General features: G+C 48.3%; 2 protein-coding genes across 3 annotated transcripts in view; both read right to left on the bottom strand.

Annotated features, from left to right (window-relative positions):
• Window positions 1–5,866, bottom strand: part of NIT2 (nitrilase family member 2) — a 13,984-nt gene extending 8,118 nt beyond the window's left edge. The window contains exons 1-4 of the mRNA XM_029082344.1: window positions 5,760–5,866; window positions 3,823–3,941; window positions 2,583–2,703; window positions 385–473 (exon numbers count right to left, since the gene is read on the bottom strand). Coding sequence (XP_028938177.1) covers window positions 385–473; window positions 2,583–2,703; window positions 3,823–3,941; window positions 5,760–5,766 — 336 coding nt within the window. The 5' untranslated portion in view covers window positions 5,767–5,866. The remainder of the gene's footprint in view (window positions 1–384; window positions 474–2,582; window positions 2,704–3,822; window positions 3,942–5,759) is intronic.
• Window positions 5,867–5,942: 76 nt separating this feature from the next.
• Window positions 5,943–11,163, bottom strand: part of TBC1D23 (TBC1 domain family member 23) — a 39,567-nt gene continuing 34,346 nt past the window's right edge. For both annotated transcript variants that reach the window (XM_007657346.4, XM_001518948.6), the window contains 4 exons: window positions 10,711–10,799; window positions 9,396–9,531; window positions 8,751–8,945; window positions 5,943–7,662 (listed from right to left, as the gene is read on the bottom strand). In XM_007657346.4, the coding sequence (XP_007655536.2) occupies window positions 7,581–7,662; window positions 8,751–8,945; window positions 9,396–9,531; window positions 10,711–10,799 (502 nt within the window). In that variant the 3' untranslated portion in view covers window positions 5,943–7,580. The remainder of the gene's footprint in view (window positions 7,663–8,750; window positions 8,946–9,395; window positions 9,532–10,710; window positions 10,800–11,163) is intronic.

Raw genomic sequence — 11,163 nt, 5'->3', positions numbered from 1 at the left:
CCCTCCCTCCATCTCCTCCTCCTCCTCCTCTGGGCACAGGAGCAGCTTGCTTAGTTGTTCCCATCGGCTCTACTCTCAGCACAAATCACCACTTTCCCCACAGGAACAAGGCCGGTATTTGACCTTCACGTATCCACTGGGGCTGCTGACAGTGCAGCTGCCAGAACATCGGAAAATTCCATTCCCAAACCGGGCCGCCCCATCTCCACTGCTACCCCTTGCTGCATCAACCTCCGTCCTGGCCTTTCATTACAGCACACGTGGCTCTGTTCCCATATGGTGGTCTGGAATTTGAAGTTACTGGAATCTGAAGTTACTGGAAGCAGCAACAGCAGCCCCCTTTGGATCGCCCGCCTGCTAGTAGCTGGCTGCTACTTTCCTCACCTTCCTGTGCTTGACCAGAAGAGACCCATCAGGACCAAACACGGTGCAAGTGTTATACAGTTTCCCGGCATCCTCTTCAGGAATCGAACCTTTCATTGCGGGAGAGAGGGGAGAAGAAAATACATTACAGTACGATGACAATAAAGAATTCCTCAGGATTCATTCAATTGTACTTACCGAGTGCTTACTGGGGGCACAGCCCTGTACAACAGAACAATAAGCAGACATTCCCTGCCCAAGACAAGGTTACAGACTAAAGGATAGGTGAACATGTTATCACCCCAGAGCTGGGTCTAGATTTAATCTGCCAGCAATCCCCTCTGGGTAGGTGAAACTACTAGCTAAAAACAACCCATTTCTCAAAAATCTAAATTCTACGCTAAAGCATGGGATTAGGGCATCGATTAAGCACACTGTGTCTAGCACTCACTGTGTGCTAGACCCTGGAATAGACACAAGGTTATCAGATCAGATACAGCCCCATCCCACATGAGGCTTACGCTCGCTCATCCAGGGTCCATCTGATAATTTAGGGTCCATCTCCCCCACCAGATCATAAAACTTGAGGGCGGGGATCATGTTTACCACTGCTACCACGTTTTTGAGAGCCCAGGACAGTGGTCTGTACAGCGTGGTGGCAGGGCACTGGGGGCAGGATGATGCCCAAATCCACCCCTGCAGATATCTGGGTCTACACTGAAAGAGAGAAGAGAATGAAGGTTGCTTCATGGCTATTTTAATGTAGCTGAATCACTGGTACATTGGGGGAAACAGACTCACAATATCACATTTTAAGAGGTGGTTTTTTGTTTTTTTTAAGTAGGAGAAACCGTTGCCTGCCTTCAAAATACTTGATATCAGAAAATAAACCTTCAAAAAGAAGAAAACTAGTGAGCTTTCTATAGCTTCCTGATCAGTACCGTCTTCCTCCCAGAACTAAAGGAACGTCTCTGCGCACGTGTGTTTCAGCTGCCTCTGTTTGAAGACTGCTGCAGAGCCATTTCTAATAGGCACAAAAGTATTTGGCTTTTACCCGCAGGGTACCTGGCCTAGGGGGAAGGAGCTGAGAGACAGGAGACCTGGGTTCTAATCTCAGGTCGGCCCCTGGCCTTGTGTGACCTTAAGCAAGTAAACTTGGCCTCTCACTGCCTTCGTTTTCTCCTGTTAAATACGGACAAGATCGCCTGCTCCCCCTACCTCAGACTGTAAACCAAACCCTATATGGGTCAGCGATCTGATTATCTTGTATCTACCCCCAAACTCAATGCAGTGTTTGAGACAAAGGAAGCACTTAATGAACAACAGAACTAAAATACCATTCTTCGCCGTTTGCAAAAGTTCTCCCAGAAAAATCTGCTTCACCTAGGAAACTGGGTACAATTTCTAGGAGTTTACAGTGGCCAACACTTTCTACTCTGTGTTCACTTATGGAATTTATATGCCCTGCTGCATTGAAGGACCTGGGTTTTATTCCCAGCTCTGACACTTTCTTCTGTGTGACCTTGGACAACTCACTTCACTTCCCTGGGCCTCAGTTCCCTCATCTGTAAAATACCGGATTAAGACTGTGAGCCCCATGTGGGACATCGACTATGTCCCACCCGATTTGCTTGTATCCACCCCAGTGCTTACTGCGATGTCTGGCACATAGCGCTTAAGCAAAACCCTTACTACTGGGTGGGAGAGCTGTGAACAAGATGATCGGTTATTAAACTTTCCCAAACTTGGAAGTCATCCAGCTTCACCAGGCCTGCGGCCTGGAAAGCGCATCCCAGAATGCAAGTGCGGAATCACTAGATGGGAGGGCTTTCCCAAATGGCCACCGTCTGCCCCTTGCCTCCACCTAGCAGCAGCAGGGGCAAGGAAAATCTGGGATTGGGAAAGCAGTATCAGCAGCAGCAGTGATTCCCCTCAATCTAAGGCAAACAAGCAACAGGTCAGACAGCTGCCAGCTGGATCCCATTGCGAGAATGTGTGTATGTGTATATTCATACGTATAACTACATGTGGGCAGGGAATGTATCTACCAACTGTGTTGTATTGTTGTATTATATGGTTCTCTCCCAAGTGCTCTGCATATGGTAAGCATTCAATAAAAAATACTACTGATACACGTCTCCTCTCTCTCTATAATTTTAAAAGTATAAATGTATACATTTACCCACTCAAACCCAGAAACATAAATCTCCGACAGCTACCTCCAATGAGATAAATGCCGCACTCCTTTGCTACTTCAGAAAGCTTTTGTGTGGATTCCCCAGGGATTTTCTCTGCATATTGCTTGAAGTAATTAGTGCCATAGGGAGAATTAAAGCACTCCTAGAATTGAGAAGACAAAATAAAGAACCTCAGAAAAAACAGCAGTTTATATAGTCTTCCGTTAAGGGCAAGATTGAGTTTTTCTTTCAAATTTTTTCGCTGAAGACCCTATTCAGTTCAGGAATAAACCCAGAGAATCACTAAGAGTTTGAAGTTTGATACGTCCAAAGTCCCACGCTAAGACCGTGAGCATCTGGTACAATGTTGTACACACAGTCAATCAATACTTCAAAAATACAAGATTTCTAGAAAGCTGTTCTTTAGAGTACTCATTTGCCAGACATACTGTTCTTCACTTTCAGCCCACATATTCAATCTGTCACCAAATCCCATTGGATCTACCTTCACGACATCACTAAAATCCCTCCCTCTCCATCCAAACTGCTATTCTGCTGATCTAAGCTCTGATCCTATGAGGCCGAGTACTCCACCAGCCTACTCCCTAACCTCCCTGCCTCCTGCTTCTCCTCACTCCAGTCCTCTTTTCAAAAAAAAAATATTCAGTCCATGTTTTCCTTCTCCACAAAAACCTCCAGTGGTTGGCCATCCACTTTTGCATCAGACAGAAACTCCTTACCGTCGGCCTTAAAGCCCTCGACATCTCACCCCCTCCTACCTCATCTTGCCGCTCTCCTCCTCCAACCGAGCCCGCACACTTCGCTCCTCTAACCCCTACCTCCTCACTGTACCTCCATCTCATCTGTCTCGCCACCAGACCCTCATCCCCATCCTGTTTCTGGCTCCTAAATCCCTCCCGCTTCACATGTGACAGACCACCACTCATTTCCCGTCCTCCCTCTCTCTTCGGCATTGTCCTCGCACTTGGATCTGTATCTTTCATTCACATTGTTTAAACGTCTGTCTCCCCTTCTCCTTGTGGGCAGAGAAGATGCCCGCCAACTGTGTTGGCATGGAAGCTCTCACAAGCTTGGTACACGGCTCTCTGCACACACCAAGAGCTCAATATATATGTCTGATGGATGGATGGATCGATTGATGAACCGAGGGCCCCGGTTCTCCAGGGAACCTCCAGCTTCTTGCAGGGAACAAGAGGGGGCGAAGGGGACCAGGGTGCCGGAGCCACCTGCCCGCGGAGCAGCAAAGATCCTCAGCACTTACCGGCAGAGACACAATCTGGGCTCCCTGGGCTGCTGCCTCCTTAATAAAGCCAGTGGCTCGTGCCAGGTTTTCTGCCTTGACTGAAGAAACTCGCAGCTGGATGAGTGCCAAGCGGAAGTCTACAAGCAGAGATGACAGTAAGGACCCGGTAATGGAGGCCTTTAACCAAGCTTATTCAACCTGCCCGTCTCCTCAGCCGTCAGCCGGAGTTAGCCATCCTGGCCGTGAGCAAGGAGCAGGTTTGGATCGTGGGCAAAAAGCATCATGTACAAGTAGGGAGCCACTACTCTGGCAAATGAATTTTGGCAAGAGGTATGGGATTTAAACTGATCTGAGCATGCTTGGGTTTGGGAAATGGAGAAGTAAAGGATGCTTAAATTGAGAGAAAGGGCAGTGTAGATCCTTGGTTTCTGGACTTCCCAGGTGCCTAGAAGAGTGCTTCAACTAATACTAGGTGTGGATTTAATTCCTCTCGGCTGGATTTTTTTCTTTTTGCCAAGGAACCTGGCTGAGAAGCCCCTTGACTTGTGCTGCAGATAATGCCCGCTTTGGAAGACAACATCCACCCTCCTCTGGGGCCCAGCCGTGGGGGGTCTGAAAGATAATGGGTAATTTAGGGGAGACGTCTGGGAGAAACTCTGACTCTATAAGATAGGAGAGGGTGGCGCACGAAGGAAGGACTTACTCTCTTGGTTTAGAAATAAGCCCTCTGAGCGGCCAAGGAGAGGGATTAAATGTTCCTAAAGTCTCTCTCAGCTCCACGGTTTTGGGAAGTTCCATGAAAGCTTAACAATGATCCCAGCGGACTAAGAGTATCTAAAGATGATTCTTTCAGAAAAGGGGTCATGAACGATTTACGCTGCTCCTTTCACAAGGGGAAAGGAGGATGACTTAAAGGTTTGGTTCAATGAGGTCAACGGGATGGTGAAAATAAGGTGGTAGGTAAAGCATTGTGTCCACCCAAGTGTACGTACTCTCCCCAAGTATGCAGCACGGTGCTAGGCTCACAAGAAGCAGGCAATAGATACCACTGATCAATCTGGTGAAACTACTCCTCGTCCACGGGCCGATCTTTTCTTCTGAAGGCCTACGGGAGCTCCGAAAACACCTTCTCTACTAAGGTACTTGTTAGGATGGTAGGGGAAAATAAATAAGGGCTGCTTTTCTGAAAGGGACGCACGGTTAGGGCGGTGTGTTCATTTGGCTGGGCTCCTTGGCACACGGGGCAGGGTCGGGGAGCCGGACTTTGGACCTCCCGGCACCGGGCGACGTTAAAAGCTAACCGGCAGCTCTGCCCGCTCCAATGCCAGCTTTCCCTCGGGCGGGGGGTTGGGGGGCTGCGGGGCTGCAGGACTGGGGGGCTCCGGGGCCGGGGGTGCTGCAGGACTGGGGGGCTGCAGAGTCTTGGTAGGGAGGGAGGAGACTTCTGAACGGTGAAATGGGAGTCCCGGGCCGCGGGGGAAAAAGCCTTCCATCACCCAGATTTATTAAGGGCTAAGAGGCGAGCGGCCCCCGCCCCCCGCCAACACCGCGGGTCCCCCACGTCCCTCCCTCCCCGGGGCACCGCGCTTCCCCCAAACCCCTCCCCGGGGACCCGGCCCGGACCCTGCCTTGACCTCTGGCTACAGCGCGGACCCCCAACTTTCCTTCCCGGCGACAGCGCGGGCCCCCAACGCCTCTCCCTGGCTACAACGCGGGCCCCCAACGCCTCTCCCTGGCTACAGCGCGACCCCCCACTTCCTTCCCCGGCTACTTGGGTCCCCCAACGCCCCTCCCCGGCTACACCGTAGGTCCCCAACGCCTCTCCCCGGCTACAACGCGGGCCCCCAACCCCCCTCCCCGGCTACAACGCGGGCCCCAACCCCCCTCCCCGGCTACAACGCGAGCCCCCAATGCCCGTCCCCGGGGTGAACAGTCCCCGGGCCGGGAGGACTCACTGGCCATGATGGTCCGGGCGATCGCCGTGGGCAGAGCGTCCAGCACAGCCCCCGCAAGCCCAGCCGAGGCCCCGGCACGGGGGGTTGGAGGGGGCGGAGGCAGCGGCGGACGGAAGGCGCCGCGGGCCGCCACGGGAAATGTAGTCCTGAGCCCTTCCCTCCCCCCGCAGCCACCACAACTCCTTAGGACCAAACTGTACTGCTTTATTTACACTGTCATTTATAAACGGTAACACAAACATCTTTACATCGACATTATGAAAAGAAAGAAAAAAGGAAAAAAATCCCACGGCGGAAACAAAGCCTCGTGGAGGGGCAGAGGGACGGGCAAATACAACAGCTGGGCGGAACGATAAATACACCAAGCACCGCCCCGGGGGCAACCGCATGCAAACGTCTTCTACCTTCCCAGGCCATCGCTTTTTAGTTACCTAGTCCACTGAAATCGTTTCCGGAATTAAGGTGCCTCGTGATCACTCCGTTCCTACTGAAATAACTTAAGAGCTAATAGGTACAAAGATCAGTTTAGATATTTCCCCTCCTCCCCACCCTGACAGTCCCAGTCCATCAGTTTTACCCCGCGGGCTCCGGAACCACAGACTGACTTCAACCCAGAAAAGCCCATCAGTCACTTTCCGCAAGAAAATCCACCTGAAACCTAAACCGTTATTTCGGGCTTCCTCTTCTCCATCGGGGCTAAAACCACGAGCTGTGAAAGGCAGTGGGGCGCTTTTCAGTTTTGGGGCAATAAAAGGGGGAGAAAGGCTTTTCTTGGAAAAAAAAAAACCCCACAAAAAACCGCTTGAGCTCTCAAAAGGAAAAAAAAGCACAAAATACAAGTAACTTGAAAAAAAAAGGTCAGCAAGGTCACAGTGCAGCACTCACATTCCTTGACTTTCACTTAAAAAAAAAAAAGGTACTGTTAGTCTCGTCACAGAACCACAGCCTTAGATGAGATTATCACTACACATTGCATTTCGGCGTATCCTTGATAAATGGTAAGTGAAGACTCCCGTCACTGTTGTTGTCCCTCAAAGCTTCCATTGAGTGTCCTGTACGCTCCCCTACTTATTACGAGCTTTCTGGCTATTAAACATGTATAACATGCAATTGCCCTGCAGTAACTCAGTATTGAGTACCACTCAGGTATTTCAAAAGCCTTCATCTGTCCCCGCTCCTGGACGTGAAAGCACCCAGGTGGCAGAGAAAAGACAACTGGCTTTTGGTTTCTGTCTGGTTGCATTAACGTCAGCAGGAGTCTCCACAATCATTTGTTGGCCGCTTGGATTCCAACCCTTCTAATAACAAAGTAATTAAGTCTTTTACTCAATTGGGTCATATTTTCAATCTGATACTTCTCAATGGGTAAAACCAGGTGTATTGGCAATAAAGGTTCTGAAAGTGTTTCTTCCGACATCTCACGGTTGAACTATGAGCGCGCGCGCGCGCGCGTGTGTGTGTGTGTGTGTGTGTACACAATCACTGCACAATCACTTAAAATAACCGCTCAAACTGAACTTGTGTTCTGCATTCCAATTTCCAGCAGGGTACATGTGGACTACCCTAAAGCCACTTAAAACTGATCTTTATAATACCAGTATGTCACTTTTACAAAACTGAAAATGCAAAGGAAATACAAAATTTAAAAAGAATTATCCAGAAATGGACTTGAATCAGTTAACCTCTCAAAAAGCCTGTTGTTCAAGCATTGTCATGATGGGTTAGTACTGCCAGGACAAGTGTGTCCCCATCTCCCTGTGGGGGAGAGGGGTGGAAGGGGGGGTCTTCTCAACCTTCCGCAGTCGTCACAGTCTTTAGTTATTAACTCTCCAAGGCATCCAGAACCTTCATGATCTGTTGCTTTATGGCTTTGGTAGCATCTCCCGCATTTGGGATCAAATACCTACAAGAAAAGAAGTTTGTATCAGCAGAGAGACACACCACAACTATACTTACTCCTCACCTGCCCCCTTCAGGAATAAAAGTCAGAGAACTCACACCTTTTTATAAAAGAAAACAGAGGGAAGAGCAAGGATTCCTTTGTTCTAGTCATGAGGTATCACTTTCAAATTTTTCTGTTTTAATCCAGAGCCTGATGCTCAGGAGACAAACAATAAGGACATTATCTCAGCTGGGACTCTTCATTTCTCTCCAGCAAACCTACTCACTGGTTAGGACAGTACCATTGTAAATTCAGGGGATGCATTAGTTTGGGAGCAATACGATAGTCTGAAAACCATTAGGATCATGAGACGGCGAGGTGAAAGTGGAACAGCACAACACAACGCCAAGCAGAATGGCACAACAGAGGACGGTCACTGTGTGTGCCCCCTGTGAACTCGACTACCACCAGAATCCTCACTAAGCACACAGTCAACTACACACCACTTGTAAGCTTGCTGTGGGCGGGGAATGTGTCCGTTTATTGTTACATTGTGCTCTCCCAAGCGCTTAGTACAGTGCTCTGCACATAAGCGTTCAATAAATGCTATTAGCCGAGTGACTGACTCAAATCCACTGGTCTTTGAAAAGAAAATGCACAGCCTGAAGGAAATGTCAGTAAAAACGCACAACACAATCTAACATAGAATTTCACTGTGTACATCTTTTTGGAGGTGCTGCATACCCAGAGAGCTGAACTAAACAGGAGTTTCAAGCATCTCACTACTCTTCTTGCTGCAGGTGAAGACTGATGAGATACCCTGATGTGAAAGCTGACAGAGTGGAATCTGATGCCGCTATCCAGTTTTAAAAAATTATCAACATTTCAGTGCACACCCAGCGATACCGAGTTTGCTGGAGAGAAATGAATCAATCAGTACACCACTGCTTTCCAACTCACTCTTCAGTAGTCACCGAGAGATGATTTGACGTAGCATTCAATTAAAGGGAGTTTCTTAATAGTAACCAACGTGATATTTGTTAAGGGCTTATTGTGCGCCAAGCACTGGGATGGAAGGATACAAGATAAGCCAAAAAAGATCGACTCACCTTTCGACTGCCAGGATTTCTATTCCGGCAGCACTGCTGTTTCCGTACTTGAAAGTGATTAGCTCGGGGTGTTTCTTCTTTGATGTGATTTTTACTACAGAGTTTAGTGCTTGGCGAGACTGAATGTAAGCCAACCCCTTCCGCGATGGGATCTCCCGCAAACAGTACATGTGGGTGGCAGTTACCAAAAGGTGACTTGAAGGAAAAGAACATTACAATATTCAGTATGACGGAAATCGACACCGGACTTGAAGTACCCTCAACAAATTGCCCAAATCACATACCACTGGAAATTTTTAAATGGTTAACACGGTTTAGACAAGGCATTTACACAAGGTAAATGTGTTGAATTGCTAAGACTACAAAGGGGTCTTTCTGTAGTGAATGATTCTTAATGAAAACCAAGAGACCCTTTGAGAGGCCCCATAAATTCTGCCGGATGGCAGAACCCCCACCTCCACTCCCTCCAACTAGGCACTTGCACAACTATTTCCCTGACCCAGATGGTCCCTTATTGAGGCCAGAAGGAACAGGAGGTATGCCTACATACAGAACTCCCAGAAAACCAGGTACGTTCAGACGTACGACCATCACTTTGGCAAATCTACGTTTCATTTCAGAACAAGAGGAGGCAATGAACCGTACCTCGGAAACATGTGCCCATTTTCTTTCACTTCGTTGCAAGGAAAATGATGCTTGACGTCCGGCTTGTTGATCCAAGTCTGAATGTTCACAACTTCTTTTCGGTCATCATCTGATATTGAGGAGCTATCGATTTCATCTATATGGATGTAAGGCAGATTGTTGCAGTAGTAAGAATGTTTACTGAATGCTCACTGGACACCCACTCAGCCCTGTACAAAGCACTTAGTACAAAAGAAACAACAACAGACCCTGACCACAAGGAGCTTATTGTCTAATCGGGGAGGCAGACAGAAACACATTTCCAGTGTAATCAAAATAAAGAATTGAACGTCCAGTTGAATGAAAGCACACATGAGTATATCTACGGCCATAAGCGAGTGCTAGAGATGACTGATGGACTTATAGGACTTGGGATCCTAGGAATACAGTCGGCAGAAAGCTTGTTGGAGGAGGTGGACTTTGAATGTGGAAAGGCTGTGGTCTGTCGGATTTGGGAAGGAAGAGAGTTCCAAGTTTGAGGACAGGCAGGGCAATGGGAGTGAGGGGACAGAGGTGGGAGAATTTAGTCTGAAGTAACAGTAGGAAGGTAGGCTTGGGAGTAGTAATGGTAGCAGCAGTGGTTATGAAGTGCTTACTGTGTGCAGAGCACTGTATTCAGTGCTGGGAAAGAGGTCACAGGTAGGAATTACACACAGATCCTGTCCCTTGAGGGGCTCACAATTTATAGAAGGAATGAAGTCAGTTGGTTGGGCAGGAGTGGGGGGAGAGAGAGGCTATGTAAAGCAAGGTGAATCGTGGCAAACAGTCTCAGAGAAGCCTTCTCTTGATGTGGAGATACACGGGCAGCTAGTGGAGGGCTCTGAGGAGCGGAGATGTCTGCAGAAGGATGCTTCAGTAAGATGATCCGTGCCGCAGCGGGGAAAAGAGAAGGGATGTGGTGAAACTAGAGATGGGGGGGACCACCGAAGAGGTTCACAGACTATTCTAGCCATGATATAACAAAAGCGATATAACATTTCTCTGGCCGGTTAGTCACCCTCAAATTTAAGGCGCTATTGAAATTCCCTGTTTTGGGTCTATTTTTTTGGTCAAGAGATTCTATCACATCATTCGGATGAAAAAGCACAGCTAAGAGGGCTGGATGAGTGATTAACATGATGTGAGACTCTTTCCTCCCCAGATCCATTTTGCTCCATCCCATGAAGTGGACACAACGAGGAGCTCAGGCCAACACAATGGACGTAGACCCCAATAATTACATAGAGAGCAGGCAAAAATCAGGCCAAACAATATTGTAAATAAATAGAATTCAAACCTGTGTCATATTCCTCTTCGTCCCCAATACTAAACACAGGCTTCACCCCTCGGTAGGGCTTGCCCACGCGATCGCTGCTGCTCACGTGCCTGTAGTAGTTGGAATTCAAGGGTGATGAACAAAGTCAGCAAGAAGATATTAAGAGAGGCTTCTCTCGAGCGCCATTTTAGCAACCACATGCAAACCAATGTGAATGTTGGTGCACACCCAAGAGAAACATGAATTCGTAGGACAGCTTGGTCAAGAAAACTGAAAACAGCTAAGCAAACCAACAAGTTAGTGAAAGGGGAGCATGGGGTTATTTGCTAGGCCGAATGCTCTCAAACCTGTAAGAATGAAACTTCAAGGCATTATTTACTCTAAAGCCAACCTCCAGCTCTACACGAGGGGCCCAAAAGATTAAATCCAGGAGGCGGTGGGGTCAACTGACCAGTTCATCAGTCTTCAGTCAGT

Source organism: Ornithorhynchus anatinus, chromosome 17, assembly GCF_004115215.2.
Source record: "Ornithorhynchus anatinus isolate Pmale09 chromosome 17, mOrnAna1.pri.v4, whole genome shotgun sequence".
Classification (NCBI taxonomy): domain Eukaryota; kingdom Metazoa; phylum Chordata; class Mammalia; order Monotremata; family Ornithorhynchidae; genus Ornithorhynchus; species Ornithorhynchus anatinus.
This window is presented reverse-complemented; position numbering and strand designations above follow the sequence as displayed.